Source organism: Podarcis cretensis, assembly GCF_951804945.1.
Source record: "Podarcis cretensis genome assembly, chromosome: 8".
Taxonomy (NCBI): Eukaryota; Metazoa; Chordata; class Lepidosauria; order Squamata; family Lacertidae; genus Podarcis; species Podarcis cretensis.
Genome location: NC_137177.1, coordinates 35572058 through 35595233, shown reverse-complemented (window position 1 = coordinate 35595233; position 23176 = coordinate 35572058). Strand labels below are relative to the sequence as shown.

At 47.6% G+C, this 23176-nt stretch overlaps 1 protein-coding gene and 1 long non-coding RNA gene across 3 annotated transcripts in view; one reads left to right on the top strand and one right to left on the bottom strand.

The window, feature by feature from the left end:
- Positions 1–1268: 1268 nt before the first annotated feature.
- Positions 1269–18721, bottom strand: LOC307223243. Its single transcript, XR_013842045.1, has 2 exons — positions 18635–18721; positions 1269–3430 (listed from the first exon to the last, which is right to left on the bottom strand). It is a non-coding gene; the product is annotated as an uncharacterized lncRNA (long non-coding RNA).
- Positions 18722–19041: 320 nt separating this feature from the next.
- Positions 19042–23176, top strand: part of NHSL3 (NHS like 3) — a 55729-nt gene continuing 51594 nt past the window's right edge. For both annotated transcript variants that reach the window (XR_013842038.1, XM_079989087.1), the window contains exon 1: positions 19042–19415. Coding sequence is in view for 1 of the 2 variants with exons in the window: in XM_079989087.1 (XP_079845213.1) it covers positions 19178–19415 (238 nt within the window). In the remaining variant the exon portion in view is untranslated. The remainder of the gene's footprint in view (positions 19416–23176) is intronic.

Sequence of the window (23176 nt, the reverse complement as noted above, 5' to 3'; positions counted from 1 at the left end):
TCTAGATGGACAGCTAGATGGAGTGCCAATTTAAATGCTCCCACACCTGAGGAAGAAAACTAGCACAGTAAAAAGGAGTTTCCAGCTCTCCATCTATCCACTAGGCTTATTTCCTACTTTGCCAGGAGATGTTTTGTGTACCTGTCTTTTAACGTGGGGGAATATTAAAAATTACACCCTACACCTCCCATTTGGATGTATTTCCTCCTGGCTTTGCAACACATGTACATATAACCAAAGAGAAATTTGAACATACAGTATGTCAACCACCATGAAGGTCTACGTCATCAGTTCAGGGTTGTTGGGGGGCTTTTTTTGGCAACAGATGAGCACAGTAACCCTCTTGGAAACCACTCAGAAGAGAGCTCACATCAGGGTTCCTACAAAGCTGGAATGACAGTGCTCCCTATGCTTGCTGTGTCATGACTGAGGCTTTTATCATGAATCCAAAGAACTGAGTCCTGGATCCTGCAGGAAGTTGCAAGCCTTTAGATACTGTGGCTGAATGCTGGAGGGGAGGAGTCTGACATTATGTCTTTCCCAGCCTCATTACTTCCAGAGTCATCCATCTGCAAGCTTGTGTGTGTTTATATGAGATGGGTATTATTTTCTTCTTCAGTTGCCTTTGATTTCAGGTTATTTGCAGCACTGGGGGATTAAAATGCAGATTTAAAATAACACAGATCCGGAGTCTGACTGCTTCAAGAGAGACGAAGGGCTGCTTAAGACAATGCCACAGACTAGACTTTGGGGAAGCATATCCCCCCCCCCCCGGGGGGTGTTGGGGCGGTACAACCCCTCACTGATCATGAAGCTCTTCTCTTGTGGTGTGAAGTGCCACCATTTACTCTGTAAGAAGTGGCTCATCCATAGTTTCTGTTCTTTGTTCAGAGAAGCCCAGAGTCAAGGACTCCTCTGGTCTTAGTGGGCCCCCATGCTTCAGTTTCTTCCTGACCGGCTTGTACAGTTGGCCTCCTCATCTAACAGTTGGCATGGCAGTGAGAAATGTTCAGCCTGACTCTAATATGGCATTCTCCTATGTGCAGAGTTATTCATGATTGAACCTTTAAACATTCATTGTGCCCTCCCCATCTAATAGCCTGAAATGGTGCATTCTAAGAGAAGCTGGTGAATTAATATGTATGACAAGATCCCCTGGTCCTTCTGGTATAGAGAACTATTCTGTGTTACACACCACCCGAGTGTGAGATTCCAGGGTTCTGGGTTCCTTGTTTCCTTTAGGAAAGGAGGCACAGCAGAGACTGTGGTGTCTTTATGATATATAGTTTATTTTCACATATATACAACCTGAGCTTAAAATGGAGAGACTCACAACGTTAACACTCCAAGAGGTTCTTGCTTCTCCCATGGCCACCGTCTTGGATGCCGGCAGAAATCAGCTTTGGCCCCCTGCCCCTCTGCTCAACTTGCTGCGTTTAACCGACTGCAACTATTTTCCCTCCAGCTGCAATCCTAAAGACAATCACTCTCCTTCCAACTCTTAAACCCCACTTCAAAGGTTTTGGCTTTCTAATTCTGAGTTGAAGGGAGGGGCACAGAGCCACTCCATTTGTCTTCCTAAAGTCTCATCTTTTGTGGGCCATTACCAGGCAAGCTACTGGCTTGTATTTTAACATGCCAAATCCAGTGTATGGCACTCAGTAAGTAGAAGGGGAGTCCAGGCACCCCACAAACTTATAACAGTATGTATGGCAAGATCTCCTGGTCTTCCTGGCATGTAGAGCTATTCTAGCAACAGGCAAGGCATTGGTGGGTACTCTTTCCTGAAAGAAGCCACATTCTGAGCCAAGCTGTACAAACTTTGCAAATCAAACATATTTGCATATTTGTGCTTCTGTTGCCTTCTTTATACTGCTTCTTTGTTACTATGCACGGAATGAGGGAAGGGCACTGAAACCCCACCCTCAGCTTCTGTGATTTCAGAATCTTTTCTCACTCAGGGGTGCCCAATTGAATAAAATACAGAGGGACAGGTAAACCCTAGCCCACATAATTGATCACAATATGAGGCACATACACACCATTTAAATGGCAAAACCCATGAATGAGTGGGGGGGCTCAGCTTCCTCAAATATTTTATGATGGGTGTGTTTGCGTGTGTGTGTGTGTGTGTGTGTGTGTGTGAAGGGACCTTGGCCCCTAGGAGTTGGCTCATAGGCTTCACATCCACAGGAACTAGAAACCTGCTTTGCAATGGTTAGAGTTACTGAGCAGCAGGAGAGCTGAGGTTTATGGAAAGCTGCATTATGTGCCTGGCTCTATATTCTGCAAGGTTTTTCTGCATTTGTGTGGAACAGGAAAACACACACGCACACAGTGTTACATGTATGTAACAACAGAGTCTTGACGGCAAAGGCTATAGGAGCTCTCCCTCCCATCTGCTCTGGGGAAGGAATTCTACACACACACACACACACACACACACACACACACACACACCCAATTTAACCACCGAACTCCTTTCCAGCAGCTGTTGCAAATTATGCCAAACATCCAGTGCAACCTTGGTTCTGCTGGCTAGGATGAGTCCCTCGGTCAGTACTGATCTCTCAGAGGTTTTCTTTGCTGTCCTGGGGGTCCAGTATGTGGGACAGGGAAGGGATGCATCCTGCATCAGCAGCTTTTATGGGAAGGGATGTGGAATTGGAGATGTTGGGGAAGGCAGGAAGAGGAAAGAGAAACGGGTCTGGAGGGTGGGTGGAGGAATCCTCCCTGTGTCAGCGGAGAAAGATGAAAAAGCAGAGGCCAGAGGGTGCCACCCACCCACTGCTTCCCATGTCCTGGAGGAAAAGATTTCTCCAGACAATGGAGTCACTATGAGAGACTGTGGCACACACAGAGCATGCAGGGTGGGGGGTGGGGGGGGGTGTCGGTCTGCTCTGGATCTGAAGGACAAAGGCACATTAAAGAGGTTTCTTCTTCCATTGGAAACAGCCAAGTTCAAAGATGGCGTGGGATGAAGATGGATCAACAAAGAATCTGTGGGGTGTGTGTGTGGGTGTGTGCTGCATGTAACTGGAGAAGACACACATGTATCAGATCCCTGGTCAGGATAAGGCAGAGGCTCTGAGCAGTGAGCAGGATTGGCCACTTACCCAAAAGCTTCTTCTTCTCTGTTACTCTTTTTCAGGCTTTGGCCCACACTCCTTTCTGCTCCACTTCATTCACTATTTTGCCATGAGTTGTGTGAACTCTGAGGTGTGCAGAAGTACAGCCCCCAAGCCCTAGAAGGAGGACTCCCTCCCCATCTCAAAAAAGCCTATTGAGGAGTGAGTAACCTGTGCTGCTTGAAGCGACATAACGCTGAGCATCATTTGGAAGTGAAAAGCAGAAAACTGGAGGTGAGGGAGTGAATTGGCCTGCTTTAGTCCCCTTTCAGTTCTTCATACCCTGGAGGAGAGTGTGGCACCTGTTAGGGGATAAAGAGGAAACACTGCAATTTTTTGTTTCAGATATAGTCTTGCCAATGATTACCACCTGGTCTCAGCACTACATACAGACAGACTGGGAAGGGCAGGGGGCTTTTCCTTAGTAGCCAGCCCTCAAAGTCTGTCCAGCTGCTTGGCGTTTCTTAGCCCCATTTCCCAGGAGTCCAGCTCTAGGGGGGAAAGTTAAAAACAAGGAGACTCTGGATTTACTTACTCACCTCCCACCCCAAATAATCTTGTGGACTATTTTTAGAACACAAAAATGTAGCTTAGTCATGCAATCTTAGCACAGGGGAAAGCTTTTAGCGAGGAAATTCTAGAGAATAGTCTTTTAAAACCACTGAAGCCAAATGCCAAAATATAAATTTATTGGGGAAGAAGGGAAGGCAACAATTGCACACCAGACTTTGCAAAGTAACATCAATCCAACTTAGGTAGTTATAGATTACCTTCCTGAACAGAATCTTGGGTTTCAGAACATTTGCAGAATTCATTTGCAGAAGAGGTGCTCTGACAGTAAGCATATTTGGACCCACAACCAGATGTTTGGACTTCTACCTGGTCAGCAACCTTAATTGCACAGGATTCCTAATGTTTGGTAACCCCCATGTGCACACAGCTGCACAAACCCTGGAGTCGCCTCTCCCATGTTCAACAAATGTGCAAGCGTTGGGTGACACTGGAGACAAAGCTAGCTGGCGCCATCCCCTGTTCAGTTGTTTGGGGTTGTCTGAAAAGGGCTGCTTTTGAGCTTAAATCTTTATCTCTTGTCTCTTAGGCTGTAACCATTTATTGAACTCTGTACAACTACTGAGAATACCTTGTTCTGAGTTGCTCTCTCCCGCTACTGCACAAACGTCTCAATTCTTCTTCTTTGGCGATCACTCGTAACCGAGTAAGATTGTCTTCCATAAACACGGTTTTAATAAGTGACTGTGGAGGCCAATTCTGGATCCGCACGTCCTTCCACAATGGGGACATTGGTCTCTGGGTGGGAGCTGATCATGGTGTGGATTTGCCAAGCGTGCCTTCCTCCTAGCACGTTTCTCCCTTGCGTCCTGAGTTCAAGTGTCTTCAAAGCCCATGACACCTTTGGTAAAGACTGTTCTCCAACTGGAGCGCTCGCAGGCCAGTGTTTCCACTATATTTTTAAAGATTTGCCTTGAGACAGTCTTTAAACCTCTTTTGTTGACCTCCAGCATTACACTTTCCATTTTAAAGTTTGGAATAGAGTAGTTGCTTTGTTTTTTTTTTTTTTTAATAATATTTATTAAAAAATTTCCAGAATAAAAAGGAAAGATAGCAAGCAAGAAAGAAAAAACAAATATGATTTACACTTGGTTTCAGTGGCATCTTTCCCGGACTTCCCCCCCCTCCCCCTCTTGTATTCCATTTCCCTTAAATTGATTCCACAGATTCTTACCCCAAATTTTAAAACCTTATTTGTAATTTTAAATAACCCATTTATTCCAAATTAATTTATCTTATTTATCTTAATGAACCATTTCTCCTTATATTTTATATAATTCCCTAAGATCGACCCCATTTCCCTTCCACGAATTCCCCTATTTTCAAACAACAAACATGAAAAAAGAAAAGAAAGAAATAATATATAATTTTACAGCCTTTGGATTCAAAATCTCTCCCCCCCCATTCCCCGGTTCCAATCCCCAAAGTTCATCCATTGTCTACTGCCAGCCTGGTGTATCCACGTCTATATCTCAACTCCACTTTGCTGTCTTTTGATAGCTTTAAATTTCAGAAAGTCCAATCTCGAAAAAACTCTCAGAAAAAGTCATTGTTCTTCCATCCAGACCTCTAAGTTTAAGAGTCTAACTTAAATTCTATTTCTTGGTCCTTTTAAAGTCTGGATGTTCCAAATACTCCGGCTTCAAATTTGGTCCAGCTCTTATTCCTCAGGTTGCTTTTTCCTGTTCTGCTGCAGAAACCTTCTAATTCAGAAACTTCTTGTTCTCCACAGAGGCTTTTGTTATTCAGGAACATAACTTGCGTCAAGTCCCTTCCTTTCTTCAATAGATAAATCCATTGTCTCCTTTAGTATAGAAACCTCTGTAGACAAAATAATGCTTCGTTTTTGCAGCTTTCCCAAGAGATAACAGATCCTGCTCAAATTCATAGTATTTTTCCACTTGCTGCTACTGTTGCAATGTCCCAGCCTTCCTCTAGAGGGAATATGGTAACTTAATTTCTTTCAAAATCAGACCCAAAAGTCAAATAACTTGTTGCCTTTATTTCCAATAATTTGTGTCCAAATTGTAACAAATCTAACCAGCAAAGCCATCGTAACAAAGTTCTCTTTTATTTTCCTGCTTTGACAGCTACTTTGACAGCTGTCAAAGTTTCTGTGTCTCTTCACCAGTCTCGCATAGCGGATCGTTCCCGGTTCCCGGGGGGGTTGCATTTTAGTTCCCACAAATCAGTCTTCTCCTCCAGCACAATTATTGTAATTTCCCTTCATGAAGTTAAAAATTTTTTTCAGGTAAACAAGTTCATCTCTCGATCTTAGTTGTCAAATCCTTGCGTTGAGCCATCTACAACGGGGGGGGGGGCGGACTTCCTTTTTGCACTCCCCCCGCTCGCTCCAAATTCAAAGATCAAATTTCCCTTTTAAGTCCAATCAATTTACTCACGGGTTGTTCCTTTTAGTCCAAATCCGAAATTTTCAAAGAAGAAGTCGTTGCTCTCCGCCGAATGGCATGCGGCTTCGCTGGGCAGGGGAAGCATTGGACTCACAGCACCACACCCCCCCGTCACCCACTCCGCAGCCTTTAAAAAGGCTCCTTCGTGGGTCGGGGGGGCGCAAACGGTGCCCGCCGAGTCACCAAGTCCATGGGCATCTCCGCCCATGGTTTTTGAGGGTCCCCGCGTCGCCGGCACGGCAGGACCCGACCCCTACCCAGCCGACTCCCTCCGGAGCTCGGAGGGAGTCCGCCATTCGGCGATGGCGCCGACCTGGAAGTCTAGAGTAGTTGCTTTGGAAGACGATCATCAGGCATCTGCACAACATGACCAGTCCAACGAAGTTGATGTTGAAGAATCATTGCTTCAACACTGGTGATCTTCGCTTCTTCCAGTACACTGATATTAGTTCGCCTGTCTTCCCAAGTGATGTGTAAATTTTTTTGGAGACACCATTGATGGAATCTTTTGAGTAGTTGGAGATGGTGTTTATAAGTGGAACCTGTTTCACAAGCATATAGTAAGGTTGGTAGTACAATAGCTTTGTAAACAAGCATTTTGGTTTCCCTACGTACGTCCCGGTCCTCAAACACTCTGCACTTCAATCGGGAGAAAGCCGCACTTGCAGAGCTCAGGCGATGCTGGATTTCAGCATCAGTGTTGGCCCTTGTAGAAAGAGAACTGCCTAGGTAGGAGAAGTCATTGACAATTTCCAACGTTACACCACTGAGTTGGATTTGTGGCACTGCAGAGGGGTTATTTTGTACTTGTTGGTGCAGCACTTTGGTTTTTTGGATGTTGAGTGATAGGCCAGGCTTTTCGTAAGCTTCTGCAAAGATATTTAGGATGGTTTGGAGGTCATCCTCTGAGCATGCTCACACTATGTTGGTCATCACATACTGAAGATCTCAATAAGCAACACTACAAACTTACTTTTAAGTCTTTACTCCATGTGTTTATGCTAACATGTTGGTAACATTTTTATTTTTGCTTTTTGGGTTAAAGAATAGTGCTTTTGCAATTGCTTCAGTAACCAGTTTCACTTTTGCCCCATTAAAAGTGCCCCATTAAATCTATTTATCTCCTCCACCCCCGCTCATTGCTACATTTCTGGAAAACATATTCAGCCACTGTGACTGTGCGAAACCCCAGTATGGATAGCATGCCTTATTAAAATATTTTTTCATGTTTCTCTGCTGCCAGTGAGAGAGACATAATAAAATGCTGCTTGTAACACCTGGGCACCCAGGTGTCAAAGTCAGGTGTTGGCCTAGCAGCCTAGAGTGTTCTTGGCTTCCTCCTGGACCCCAAGATCAAGATATAGGGTCCTGCTCTGTGTCCCATCTGAGAGATGCTTGGAGGGCAACAATGGGAGGTCTCTCCCATGGTAGCCCCACCTCACCCCCTTATGGAATGCCCTCCCCAGGGAAGATTGTCTGGGGCCAAAGTGGCTATCTATTCCCCACCCAGTGAAGACCTTATTATTCCTGCAGGCATTGGGGCAGCATGAATGGACTGACTTTTGGTGGCTAGTCTGGTGTTGGTTCTTGCGTTGGATGTTGGTGGCTATTTTAGGGTATTAGGTAATTATTTTGGATTAACACTTTCAATATATCAGCCCCTGCATTATTTTAATGAACCTTCTGTACAAAGTGCTTTACTAGACTGTAAAATACAAAAAAACCCCACAATATATAATAGAATCTACTGTACTTTTATGCTATTGTCTTGTAAACGGGTTTGGGACTCCGTTTAGGGACCCTCTCTTCATCATTTCCATAAAGTGAGATATATATAAAAAGTAACATGCTCCAAGGAATCCCCTCAGCAGCCAGGGTCTTGGTCCCAGGAGGTATAAGCCTCTTAGCAGTAAATGCTCACGAAGGAGAGCATTGGGATAAGGTGCAGCCCAGACCATGCAAAGCAAGGTCAAGCACAGAGAATCAGTCCAGGTTCAAAGCATCATCCAGGGACAAAGTCAGGCAGTGGTACAAGGTCAATAGCAGAGGAGTTCACATAAGATACAACACAGAAGTGTATGAGACTCAGGAGTGACAGCAGCCAGACCTACATTGTTTCCAGAAATTGGAAGGGTCAAGGAGGAGACCTTATACACTCTGGTTTCCTAGACCAGAGTATACTACTACTGCTGGTAGTAAAGGCATTTCAGGGATTGCATAATCATGAGCCGATCTGGTCCGTCAATGCATGCTATGCTGTTTCTCTTTGGCCTGGGCCTTAAGGTGACACTGTTCTTGAGGATTGAGTGGTGGCTCCACCTCCTTCTCCAAGAACAATTCCATGGGATCTTCAGCACTGATTGCAGGAGACCCTGCCTGCTCCCCAAGGCCCTTGACCTGCAGAGTGTCTGGTTCATTTTCTTAGAACTCAAGTGTCTAGAATCAGGTCTGCTTCAATCTTTTTCTCGCATTTCCAGTATTTTCCTGCATATTTCTTCATTGAGGGGTCTTGGTTTGTCTGAATCCCAGTGTTGAGTGTGTCATGGTATATCTTGTAGGCTTCCCAATGAACTCATGTCACATAAATTCATATCCAAGGTCACCCCATTTCAGGCTTTCACTTTTCCTGTTTTGCACGTGCATAAATGTTTTGATGGTCACAGTAAAATGGAGAATGAGATACAAAAGTGAAATGTTTCCTGGAAGTAGGGCTGGCACTCCCCCGCTTTTCTACTGGCCATTCTCTTGAGCCATTAATAGGAGTCTGATTTGCCGAAATTAAGCAATGAAGATTTTCCAGGCTGTCACCTTGATCTCCATTCCGGGAAAAGATCCACCCCCTACCTTTCTACCTGCCAGGCAGCAGGAGCAGTAAAGGTAGTGTCAACCCTAAGGGCACCTAAGCCTTTTAGCACATTGAAGGTCAGTTTAGAGATTGAGCTGGGCAATGCAATCCACTACTTTTCCCTGCAATCTGCATCTCCACCCAGTTTCAAGATAGCTATAAACTCTTAAGAAAGTTCAGTGCTGTTTCACATGCAAACAGAGCAGCCACCCTTATCAATTCCTGGCCCTTTGAATTCCAGGGCGACCAGTGAGATATCACTGTGCTTTGCATGCCGGGATGGGGGAATGCCTGGGAAACCTCCCATTTGCGAAAGTGAGTTATTTACAGACAATAAAAAAAGTAACACCAGCACTGTACATATATTTTATTTTCATTTATTCATTTGAACATTGGTATTATGCAGGGGGAGGGGAGCAAGAAGCATGATAAAAGCTTAGCTCTCGCTTTTGCACCACACACACACACACACACACACACACACACTTGCTTATGAGAGATTAAGGGCCACTGAGTTCAATGAAGGAAGTGTGCATTAAAATGCAGCCTAACGATGCTGTCGCTTTCTTAGGAATCAATCCAACTGGGTTCAGTGGCGCTTACTCCCAGGAAAGTGTGCACAGGTTTGCTGCCTTAAGGCTCATCCTCACGTCTGTTTGCCCCATGTTTCCTTCCCTTTGTTCTTTGATTTCTGGGAATGGGTTTGAGAGGCTTTCCTCTCGTCTCGTTGCCTTCCATGGGAAAACCCACTGCTTACCACTGAATAAGAACCAATGACAATCCAGAGAAATTGCAACTCTTGTTGTTAAGATTTTATATACCACCGTTCATCAAAAGATCTCAAGGTGGTTAACAAAATAAATGCACAAATTAATACTCAAAACAGAAGCAACAATACAGTAACAATGCCCCCCCCCCATTCAGTAGTAAACAGTGGGATTTTCTGGGGAAAGTGGCAGGACGAAGGAAAAACCTCTCAGACCCATGCCTAGAAATCACGAGACAAACAGAAGTGTGTGGCTTGAAGCTTGTGGAACAATTGATTATTTGTTCTGGTACAGAACCTACAGGTGTATCCTTGAATGAGCATACACCACATGTTATACTCAGTTTAAGGCAGCCTTCCCCAACCTGGTGCCCTCAAGATGTTTTGGAATGCAACTCTTGCCGGCACAGCTGTGCTGGCTGAGGTTGATGGCAGCCATAGCCTAAAACATCTGGAGGGCACCAGTTATGGCAAGGCTGATTTATATTGTGGAATCTACAGCAATTCATCTACTGTATTTCAAAATCTCTTGTTGAGAGGGATCGGCCTTAAACATCTCTAAGGGGAAAAAAGCAGACTGATCTATTTCTGTGAGTTTGGTGGATGCTGGAGTTGCTCAGCATCACCTCAGCAGGAGCGGCAGTCACCTTTTTGGGGGGGCAGGGAGGGAGGCAAATTTCTTGTGATGCCTTTTTGAAGCACAAAGATGCAAGTCACCTCCTTTCAAATCTGTCTGAGCTGGCGATTCAGACTGCTGGTTGGGGTATTCAGTAGCTAGGATAATACAAAATCACTTACACAGTGATAAACTGGGACACTAGCAGGCCTGGATTTGTGTATCGCTCCTCGCTGAATGGAGCGGGCTGATTAGAGAGGGGAGGCTGTCCATGGACACATTCCCATCCCAGAGTAATTGCTGGAAGTAGGGAGAGGAAGTAATAGGATTTGTAACACTGATATGGGGTTTCTTAGTCACATGAGTCAATAAAGCAAAGAGCTCAGTTCTCCTTTGACAAAGGCATGAGGGGGACAAATTCTTATGGGCAATATAACCCAGCAGCAAGTTCTCTGTAAGCCTCATTGAAGTCACACAGAGCTGTGCAAGAGCATGTCAACCCATTTCAACCATTTCGAGTTTAGACATTAGACTAATGTGCTGAGCAAAAGGCCTTTGCAGTTCATCAACTCTCAAAATAGAGAATGCAGATTTTAGACATTGCAAGTACAACTGAACATATGCGCTGTGTTTAATTGATAGATAATGTAAGGTAAAAAGATAAAAAGTAAACAACCCCTGGATGGTGAAGTCCAGTCAAAGGCAACTATGGGAGTGCGGCACTCATCTTGCTTCAGGCCGAGGAAGCTGGTGTTTGTCCACAGACAGCCTTCCGGGTCATGCGGTCAGCATGACTAAACCGCTTCTGGCGCAACGGAACACCGTGATGGAAACCAGAGCACACAGAAATGCTCTTTACCTTCCCACCATAACAGTACCTATTTATCTACTTGAACTGGCATGCTTTCAAACTGCTAGACTGGCAGAAGCAAGGACAGAACAATGGGAGCTCACTACCATTGAGCGGATTCAAATTGCCGACCTTCCAATCGGGAAGCCCACAGGGCCACCCGCATCCCCTGATAGATAATGTAAGGGTTGCATTGGCTACAGTGTTGGTGTCAGAAAAGAAATGGAATATTGAAATGAGAAATGACCAGAGGAGGAATGACCACTGGGAGGAGCACAGAGAGAAGAAACACCATGGTGCACCTGTAGCAACACAACCGGACACCTTTATCTGCCACAGCGGCGACAAGACATGTCTGTCCCGTATTGGTCTCTACAGCCACAGCAGGTGCTGTAACTCTCCAATGGTTTGACCTCAAACCGAAGGAACACTCCTCCGTTGTCTACAGAGACAGACAGATGCCAAAAAGTTGACCTTGAAGGGTAGCGGTTGGTACTGGTGCATTCACACGGAAACAGCTTCCTTTGGTGTTCTCAGGGGCCACCCTATTCTTCAGGCAGCAACTGGGGGGCAGGGAGGCTGTAAACCCCTTAGCTTGAGAAATGAGCATTCTTCCTGATGAGCATCACTAAGCAGCAAAGACTTCATAACAACGAGAATGCAAGAGCTCAAGAACAGCACTGCACGGAAATAAGTGCTGTTACATATGCACAACTCCCCAAAGAGATGGGATGACACTGAAGTGCTTCCTTCTGTTTCTTACAACTTTAAAATCCATTTCCTACTTATTATGAGTGATGCTGTGGGCAAACTAATCTGTCATAAAGGTAAAGGTAAAGGTACCCCTGCCCGTACGGGCCAGTCTTGACAGACTCTGGGGTTGTGCGCCCATCTCACTCAAGAGGCCAGGGGCCAGCGCTGTCCGGAGACACTTCCGGGTCACGTGGCCAGCGTGACATCGCTGCTCTGGCGAGCCAGAGCCGCACACGGAAACGCCGTTTACCTTCCCGCTGGTAAGCGGTCCCTATTTATCTACTTGCACCTGGAGGTGCAATCTGTCATACCTCAATTTAAAATGGCAATTAGAACATATGCACACACCACAAAACCTGCTGCAAAAATCAGGCCTGCAAGAGCTGATATGATGTGACGCACTTTTAGGATTCTCTTAACTCTGTCCCAACACAGAACTGCAATGCTCAGGACTCCTTGTGGAAACTGTTCATTGTTATTTTGGTGCAGAAGCAGACATGGAACCAGAGCTGATTCGCTGATGGTCAGAAGCAATTCCAACAGAGTCAAATGGAGTTTCCTCATGATTATAGAGGCTTGGGATTGGTGGAGCTATTGGTGAAGAAATAAGTCCATCTAGTCCTGAGATTTACTGCTAGTCACCATGCTCAGGGTTGCCATTTTGCTTTGTGCCCACTGAACTTGGAGCAAACAAGGTGCTTCACACAATATCAAATGCTGTTATTTATTAGTGGCCATAAGTCACAGCGTGGCTCACAAAAGCACAGAAGCACCACCACCAATTCCGCCGCCATGTTGAGGCAGTTGCTCCAGCCAGGAGGGAGCCAGGACGTGCCCAGGCAAGAGACAAATTGAGCAGTGCCTTTGACACACTCACCGTTGAGGTAAAAATTAACAGAAACCTTGGGGAGGGTTTTTTTCCAGCTCCTCAAGGCTCTCCCTCTAACAGGAGCTCATAAATTACAGCTGAAAGGTGTTGTTTGCTGTGACCAGAGAGAAGGAAAGCAGCGATGTCAAGTGCAGGTTAGCAGAGGTGTGACTGTCCAGGCTAGAGAAAATTCCAGCAAAGGCCTTGCCCTCAAGCTAAAGCACAAAGTGAGTGTTAATGAGTAATGAGGATAAGCTCTGTGTGTTTCACCTCTCTGGAAAGTTCCAGAATCACAAAGCAGACCTATCTGAAGCAGCAAACAGCCAGACAGTACTATATAGGAAGCTATAGGAGGTCCCAGGCTGTGCTGGCTGAGGCTGATGGGAGTTGTAGTCCAAAAGTCCTGGTTGGTGAAGGCTGCCATAGCTTATTTACTGCCTGGACTGTGAGCAAGTCTCAGTCTCTCTCTCTCTGCTTCATCTGTAACATGTCAAAACAGTGGTCTACCTCACAGAGGTATTTTGTGAGGGGACCAAGAGAGGCATCTGTACGCTAAGAGTGCAAGCAAAAATGATCGAGAGGAGTGACACAATTTTCTCATGGAAGTGAACACTGAGATCCTCACCAGCACTTCCCTCCCACCCAAATTCCAGTGTGAGTTTCTACCTGAGAAAAACAGCATTGGCAAAGTGTTTATCAGAGAAGCTGAAAATGAGCTGAACAGCACCTTCTGAGCTCCTGAAGAAAACTAGTTCCCTGTCTTGTTCCTGCTGTGCCATCTTAAGAGCAAGAAGCCTTTGAGCCTGAGGCTTAAAAATGGACTAAAGCTGGCTCAAAGTGCAAATGTGAAATGAAACTTGGCTCTGTCCTCCTCATCCTCATGTGGAAATTGAGAGTCATTGAATAATAGCCTTTCCCAGTTTTGATCTTTGGAGTGGCTGGATTGGTGACTTGCAAGGGGTGGGGGTTGGGGGTTGGGGGTTGGAGAGAAGGAGGGAAAAAAGACTATAACTTTGGGCACTGGAAAGTGACACGGAGCCTCTTTCCACTCTGCTTTCAGTTTCCATGATGGGGTAGGGAAAGTTTGTGAGCATTGCCATTCTGCATACAAAGCTGCCTGCCTGCATGCTGGACATCCAAATCTTATCACCCAGGAAAATTCTCCCCAGTGTTTTGGAAGGGCCTACAAGAGGCCATTGATCACTTTGGCAGAAGCCTCAAAAAATGCTGCTCACTCTTTTACTGTGAATCATACTTCAGTTTAGGTATTTTGAATAGGGTCCTTGATCTATAAAACAAGCATTCCATAGGTTGGTGGGAGGAAGAGAAGAAGATAAAATTCCAGGGAAGGAGAGACTCCCAAGGACAGGGAGGCAACTAGGTGAGCTGTGTGCCCGCTCCTCACCAAAGGACACTCATTGTATTTGTGGGAGTGTCGAGACCCTCCCATCCTGCTCCCCCACCCCAAAGAAGTGAGCTCAAAGTACAGCTGATTTTTCTTATTTTTCTGTTTGGTACCTAATTATGGTTCTGTATGTGTACTTCTGGGAAGGTGTTGTGGTCAGTTCTGAAGTGCAGGTGCTCCTTAAGACAACCCCCACAGCCATAACAATGTACTGACAACCTGGTCTCATCCAGACTTCCTTTTCTGCTGGATTTTTAAGCACAGGTCCACACTTTAAAGCTCCGTGTCCAAGCACTCTTTTAGCAAATGGCCACCTGTGAAAAACCCGAATTGTTGTTTGTTCTGATTCAGCAGTAAAGAGCGGGTTTTCATGGGGAAAGCACCATGGCTAAAGAGAGAGAGAGCGTAAGTGAGAGACATGGAGTTTTAAAGCACAGGCCTGTATCTAGAAAGTATGGAACTAAGGTTAAGTGTGGCTGCGCGCTCAGTGCAGACCTTTCAGCCCTGGTGTACTATGCTGATGTGGAGCTGTTTTGGCCCAAAGCTGGGCCCTGGTCCTTATGCACTTAGGTCTTGGGAAAGACCTGAAGAATCACTGCTAACCAGAGAAGGCAATGCTGGCTAGGACCAATGGTGGTATAAGGCAGCTTCAAATGTTCATATGTGACTGTAGTGAACAGGTGGTTGGTGATGGGCGAGATTTGGGCCAGGGAAGCCAAGGCCGATGATGCTCAAAGTGGGAGGTAAACAATTAAGTGGGAAATTTAAGCCTGTCTCAGTTATGTCCAACAGTGCCCCACACTGAGCACTGGAGACAAATGGCAGAAGTGTGCCTTTCCAGAAGTCTGTGAAACAGGCTTAAAAGGTTTGCATGCTCTGTTTGGTTTGTTATCACAACACTCTGTACAGGTGAGGTTGGAGGAAGGACAGTTGCTGCAAATAGCATCTCTCTGCAGAAGGACATGGGACGATGCTTGAAGTCCCTCTTCCAAAGTGCCTCCTCTAAAACACAATACTTTGTGGCCATTCCTTGAACTTACCAAAGGGTTTGCAGTAATTTAGGCAGGCTGCTGTGTCAGTCCTCAGAAACATGGCTTTGTTTTCAAGAAGAGCCCAAACATCCTGCTCAATTAAGGAATGGACAAAGGAGCTTTATGCATGTACAGAAACAGCGATTTCTCTATAAAAGGCTTTTGCTTAAAAAAAGATCTAGACTGTGTGCCTCACATAGTGCTTATATGGTAAGTACATGCGTTCATTCCAGGGGTGCTTCCTATACACATGTCTTGGAGTTCAAAAGTGAGGGGAATGTTGTGCATGCATCCAAACATACATACATGGTGCACTCTTTTAACACGGAGCATTATTGGGGAACCTCATTTGTTGTCTGGTGGTGTGTGCATATGTAAGCAGTAGCCTTTGGTTTCTTCTCCACTTCCTGCTACAGAGATTTATTGCAACAGTTCCAGAAACAGAAAAAATAATGTAGGGTGAAAAAAACAAAAGAACTGCTGTGCACCAGTTATTATTGTTAGTAATTATTATTGCTACTCACCCTTCACCAAAAGGTCCCAGGACAGGTTGCAGCAATATGAAATACATTAAAAACAGTTTAAAACAGTAATAATAGGATGCATCACAGCATCTTTAGGATGCATCAAAGAAGCAAACCACACGCTCAGAGAAGCTGAGTCATATACACACAGCTCTCATTCCTAGCCCTTCTTGGCAGCCTTCCTCAGCCAGCTTGCAATTTGCCTGTTTGTTAGCAAATGTCTTGATACACTTGAGAAACTATGAATCTGTCTTGCAGAAATTCCACCTTATGCCACAGTCCACATGCTTAGATTTGCTTGCACTGGAAGAGGTTCCTGCTTCTATAGGTTGCGTTAAGACACCAAAACCAGAGGGCAGACTTCCCCCCTATAGAAGGACCAAGCTGGCTCATGCAACATGGCAAGCCAAACTATGACTTGGCAAGATTGCACAAACAGGCAGGTGCCCAGAGTCCTGCCTGCTACTTTTTGCTGCTTTGTGAGTCATCTGAACTGGGACTGGTAGTTAAGGTTTGTACTTGGCTACAGCTCATGGTTAGCGAGGAGAGAGCTTAACCCACAAGTCCTGGTTTGGACAACATGCTAAGCCACATCTTGGCACAGCGGCAGAAAAACAGGCTGGGGAAGAGCAAAGTGACTGCAAGTTCCTTTCAGGGAGTCTGGCTGTTCTCACTATACCATAGCCTGGCCTACTGAACCAGGTCTTTATTGTTGCATTCTGAAACAAAGGAGAAGGTCCCCAAAGATATGAAAAAGCAGCCGACAAAAGCACATGAACCCCTAGAGCAATGAAAATGGCATAAAAGTTATTTATAAATAAACAAACAATATCACTTTTGTCTGTTGTTTTTCACTGCATTCTGCACAACTCTGCAATATTTTGACTCTACACAATTATGCTTGTTACTCTGTCCTTGCTGTTTTCCTTCAGGCAGGGCCGGCTCACCCAAGAGGCAAGGTGAGGCCACAGCCTCAGGTGGCAGGGTACATGGGGGCAGCAGACCCCGATGCAGATGCTTATTTCCCCCCCCCCCCCCGTGTTCCTGATGCAGAACTTTGCTCATCCCTTCTTCCTTGGCTGGGAGGGAGGTGCTTTTTTGTGGTTTGCCTCAGGTGCCAAAATGCCTTGGGCTGGCCCTGCCTTCAGGAACAGCCATTGCTCAGTGGCAGAGCACAGGCTCTGCATGTAGAAGCTCCCAGATTCATTCCCTTGTATCTCCAAATAGGGTGGGAAGGAGCCATGCCTGAGACTCCGGAATGAAAGCCACTGCCAGCCAGTGTCAATAAAATGACAATACTGACCTAGGCAGACCAATGGCCTGGTTTGGAATCAGGCAAGTGTAACACACAGTGTGGTTAGCATGATAAGAGCAGCTGCAAGTCTGACCTGGAAATGTGGATTTAGGATAGGATAGGAGTGGTGAGCCCCATAGATGGGTTCACGAAAAAGACAGAGAACCCAGTTGGCTTAATGAAGCTGTTCCATTTTATTTTTTTATCCTGAATGATTAGACAAAGAACAGGAGTGGGAAACAGAGGGCATGTCGACTGTAGACAACTAAAGGAGTGGTCCAAAGTCCATGGTTTTCTTCAAAGAACCTAGAGAGTTGTTGCTTGCTGAGGGTGGTAGGAATTCTTTGTTAAAGATAACAGAATCATCAAGGTTTTTTTGGGTATGGTAGACCATCTAGCCCACCTCCCTGCTTGAGTCAGGATCACAAGCCTAAGGACACCTTGGCTGGAGCCATAACAGTGTAACTCATGGCCCCTTTAGCTTTTGCAACTGAAGGTATGTGCAGCTGCCTGTGATTAAGACGACCAGCTCTGCTCCACAGTGGCCAGTCTTTTTACCAGTCTTGCCCATAGGATGGAGACAGAGTGCTCCCCACAGCACACAGGCATCCCCCCCCCCCCCTGCATCTTGACCAGATGAGAAACAGGCACCAGCAGTACAGGACTGGAAAGACTATGTCCCAGCCAGGCTGGTGCCCCTTGACACTCTCTGTGCCACAGGTTGACTCCTCATGGGCTACGATGCCATTTCTGCACGCCTGGCCCTGGCAGGCACACATTATTCTCTTCTGGTGAACAGACATTGGCTGTAGTAGCTGCAGTCTTCTGCTAGTCACTGGCTATCTGAGCTTTTCTTTCATACCCAGAAAGAATTGGCATGGTAGTTGGAAGCATGAGGAGGACAAGTGGCTTCCACTAGCACAAGGTGGGCCCATTATGTGTCCCTAGATAAGATGTTTCTGGATCCAACCATTTTGATGGAGGAATTAGAACACATGAGAGTCAAATGGCACAGCAACAGAGCAGGCAGAGTTTGGATCATTTCCTCTTGGGGTGTCTTAAGGGTCCCAGGGTCATTGGTGATCACCAGAAATATTACTTTGTGAAATCCCCCCTTTATTTTGTGATGGTGCTACAGACATCTAGCATGGGATTTGCCGCAAATTGGCTGCATCAGAGGTGTGTGTGTGTGCAGGATTAGAGAGAGTTTCCATGGAGGGTGCCCAGTATGCTAATTACAGTACAGGCCAAAAAAGTAGAACTTTTAGTCTAAGACGACAGAGATCTTTAGAACTGCGGTGAAAACTCAAGGCTTACCTCTGCACATGCTCAACTGCACTTTCGTCTTGATTCCTACAGAATCTAAGAGCCGGACTCTGGTATGGAAAATAGACTCCGGGGCTGAATGGCGTGGAAACTCCTCATAGGCAGAGGCTAAGACTGGTATGGAAAATAGGTCCCGGGACTGAATGGAAGCGTGGGATCTCCTTTCAGGCAGAAGCCCGGCCAGCCCCCCGCATACCCCACGCCCTTTGCCAGGTCCAAACCTCTCGGGTCTCCCTCTCTTACTCACCTAGACAAGGGAGGGCCCCCATCCTCGCCAAGGCGCGCGTGTCCCCGAGCTGGAGACTGGAGCGGCGGCGGCGAGCTGCAACGAGCGCGGCGCGGAGGCGGAGTGTCGGAGGAGGGGGGGAGCCTCTCCACACCCCGGCGCGCTCGGCAGGCCCCGCCCGGCCACCCCACACGCCCTCCCGTCCGGGAGAAACTTTCCCCGGCGGCGGCTGCCTTTGCGCCTTGCCGAGCGGTGGACGCGCGCACGAGGGGCGGGCATCGGGGCGCGGCGGAGCCGGGAGAGGCTCCCCGGGGCCCGAGAGCGGGAGAAGCGGCGCGTCGGGGAAACTTTGGCGCGGGAGCGCGGGGCGCAGCCGCTGGGCCCCCCTCCGGAGGCGAGAAAGAGGCAGGGCGTCCTGTGTAGCGAAGCGGGGGCCTCCCATGGCCAGCCCGGCGGCGGCACCGGCTCCCCGCCGCCTGTGACCCCCGGAAAGCAAGCGGCGGCTGCGGCGGGGCCGTCTTGCACCCCCCGCGTCCTCTCCACGTTTGGCCGCCCGCCAGGGAGATGTCCGGCAAGAGCGCACCTGCGGCGGCGCTCGCCGAGGACACCTGGATCCCCGCGGAGAAGGGAGGCGGCTCCCCCGCCGCCTCACCCCCCAAGAAGAAGAAGCCCAAGTCCGGCTCGTCTAGCCTGCGCAGGGCCTTCAGCTGGCTGCGGGGCAGGCGGAAGAAGAAGCCGAAGGGCCCTCCTGGCGCGCCCCCTGCGGAGGGCAAGAAGCACGACGAGCGCCACAAGGGCAAAGGTAAGGCGCGGCGACAGCGCGGGTCGCTAGCCGGATCCCAGCTGCGGGGCGGGAGGGGTCTGAAGAGCGCTCTGCACATGCTTAACGGGTCTTCCCGTGGTCTTGCTTCACACTTGCCAGGGTGGAGCTGGGGCGAGTGCCAGCCCGAGCCAAGCCCTGGCCTGGGGCTGGTCGTGTTTCCACGGTGGCGGCGGGAAGGCGCTCTGCACATGGTTAGCTAGACTCGGTTTTATGAATATTTCCGCATGCTCAAGGGATACGCCGTGGGACGGAAATCGCGTGCTAACTTGGACTCGGCCCCTGTGATTTCCTGGCCTAGACGAAGCTCTGAATTTTTGCCAAAGGTTGTACTTAGAGAATAGAGCTGGGTTCAACTGCTTTAGATCTGCACGTGAACAATGTTACAGTGAATATGTCGCCCATTCCAAGTCTGCTCCTTGTAACTGAAAGTTGATTCCAAGGTGAAGCCCAAGTTGCCTAAAGTTGCTTTCCCTTCCTGAGACATTTGTCCTGCTTTATCAATCCTTCACATGATCCATGACTCTGCCCCACCTTACTGAAACCAGGCCCCAGTTATAGCCCATGGCTGAGTGGGCTGCCAACAAATTCCCAGGCAAGCCTTTATAATGCCATTCTGACCAGCCTTCCGCCATTCTTTGACTTACTTCCTCATGCCAACTTAACCCATTCCCTCCTCGCCTTGCTTGAAACAGGTGTGGGTGGCGCTTCGAGGACTGGGGCACAGGCTCAGGGCACAAAGTTGCATAAATGTGCAGAGTGCCCCTGGGCAAGTTAAGATGGCCAGTGGCTGGGCTCTCACCTGCATGGCACTCACCACCACGACTGAGAGAAAATGTGTGTGTTTTTAAGTTCAGAAGAAGGAGGAAAGGGGCATGGAATCTGCAGCATGGCACAAAACAGTCTGAGACGTGGCCCCCTGTGCTACCTCCCAGGGGGATTTTCCTGTCCCCATCTCCATCTTTTTATTTTAAAGAGTGCCTGTTTGGAGCTGTGGGTCATCATTTTGACTTTCCTCTTCAGCAGCAAAAGTGTCTTTCTGTCAGTACGGAGTGTAGCAGGTCCTAGTTTTGGGTAACCTGTGTGTGTATTTGCAGGGAGAGAACTGCATTTGGTTCTTCTGGGGGCTGGGCAATTGCAGCCAGCTCGCTCTTTCTAGCAGCATGAGGTGTGGGCCTCTCCTTCCTACCCGCCCCCATCTACCCCCCCCCCCCCATTGCAAATTCCATTTCTACCCAAGGCTGTTGCTGGTTCAGTGGGCATGTTCCTTCTCCCTCTGACTCATGAGGTCAGAGATCCTGAGAGAAATCTGGAGCAGCTCCAGATGCTTCCCCAGTCCGCACGGCTGTTTTGCACAAGCTGAACTGCGGCTCTGGCCCCACCCTGAGCCTGTCTCCACTATGGGTTTTTTTTAGTTTTTTTTAGAATAATAGAATTGCAGAGTTGGAAGGGTCATCTAGTCCAACTCCTTGCAATGCAGGAATCTCAACATAGTTTCTCCCCTGTGCATGTTGTTGATGTTTTCTAAGGTTTCCACTATCGGTGAAGCTCTTTGCTCTCTCCATACATCCAAACGGTTTCTCCCCTGTGCACACTGTGATGTACACCCAGGTTGGTGGGAAAAAAAGGAAGGAGGCTGCTGTACTGTGTTGGAAGCGCCTCCTCCCCAATTTACTTTGATGTGGAGTGAAGAGGTGCAGAAAAACTCCACACAATGTGTTGGCATGGTTGGTCTTTGTGAACATGCCTGTGCTGAGTTGGAGTGAAGCAGACTCCCGGGTAGCCAATCTATGTCACAGATGCCACAAGTGGCATAAACAGTAATAATAACTACACTGATAAACCTAGAGCAATGTCCCAATGGAGCATTTAAGCAAGTGAAAGGAGACTCCTCCTACTCTGGCCAAGTTAAACCACTGTTCTGAGGATGGGGGGAGGGGGGGCATCCTCTGGGCTGCTGCCATTGCCACCCTTTAGAATCAGAAGAAAACCTTTTGGGAAATGGGTGTGTACCTGTGGTGCTGACCCAGGGAGGCATGCTTAATTGTGACATTGCCAAACTCTGCATGCTGATAGCCCTGTGTCCATGACATCATAAGCAGCTGGATGTTGTTTTTGTCCTGGCACTTTGGCAGATGTGGCATTTGGCATTCTAAAGAGCTCAGGAAGCCTCTTGGCCAAAGAGGGATGGGCAGCTACTTTTCAGACCCATCAACCCAGAAGCTTCTCTTGGTACCGGCTTGGTTCAGAGGAACTCTGGCCTTGTCTGGGTGGTCCTTTGTTTTACTCAGCCCCACCCACTTCTTTTCTTGTAGTGGCAGCCTGCTCATGTTAAGAGACCTACGATGTGCTCTCAGTGTGAACTTGCACTATTATCTGCCCATTCCCTTCCAGCGCTGCCCATCCCCTGCCATGTGTCTGTTGGCTTCCAGCCCCTGGAGAGCTGCTGCAGATGCCAGTCTTTTCACAGAATCATAGAATTGTAGAGTTGGAACTTGGAAGAGTCCCCCAAGGGGCATCTAGTCCAACCCCCTAAAATGCAGGAGTCCAACCTGCCTTGGCCCTTGAGCTGCTTGCTCCTTTGTCCCCTTGTCCAGGTGCGCTTGTGCTTTTCAACCCTGGCAGGGCAGACAAAAAGCCCAAGGGACAAGGTGATCACGAACCAGCACTGTAGCACCTTTCCAAAGCAAACAGGCACCATCTTGGTGTGGAACATGAATGAGACATGGAAGTCCTCTCCTGGCCCCCCTCCACTTGGCACCAGGGTACCATGTTCAACTCTGAATGCAGAACTGAGCTGAATACTGGTTGTTGAACTCTCAAGAATGGCATGAGAGAAGCTGGAAAGAATCCAAAGAAGAACATCTACCGTGACCAGAGGTCTGGAGAATATGGGGAAAGGCTGCAGTGCAGAAGCGATGGCTTGCTAGGTCAGGCCAAAAGTCCAGCTAGTGCAGCTTTATGTTCCCAGCAGTGGGCAGCCAGATGCCCCCTTCCTCCCTGCCCCAGGAAGCTTACAAGTGATGGGCACCCTTTGCTGTTTTGGCTCAGCACCTAGGACCCCAGTTGCTGCTTCAGTTTGAAGAATAGAAGTCTCTTGAGAGGAGCCTGTTTTCAAAATACACAATGGGTTACCTTGAGAGGACCAGGTTCAGTTTATTCCCTTGTCTTCTGGTTGTGGATCTGTACGCAGGGCTGGGATTGTATTTGCAAGAAGTTGGGAATCTGACATTTGTGTGTGGGATCCGTGAGGCTTTACTGAGGAAAAGTCTGAAATGAGATACTTTTGTGAACATCCCCTAGAAAAGGCAGATAGTCACTTTAAGTGCCTTAAATTTATCTTTTTATGGCTCCTGTCTCTCTTGTGCTTGAGGCGACTCACTACAATATATAAAAACAGCACACATCAGATCCTTGTAAATCAAAGAGTAAAAACCTTCCAGGACAGTAACACAGGTGAGCAGCAGCTTCCTCTGACACGTCTCCATCAGCTCCCAAGAGCTCTCTTGAGGAGGCCATTCTGACAGACCCTCTTGAAAGCCAGACCTGCTCGTGGGCAGTGAGCATGGTGGGAATGAATGGCCTCATTTGAATATAGCAATACTGCAAGTATTTATTTTTCTTAAAATGCATATCCTGCCTTTCTCCCACCGCAGAGCTTATCTTGATATGTACATGAGGTTCCCAGGCAGTCTCCCATCCCGGCACTGACCAGTCCTAGACCTGATAAACTTCAGCGAGGG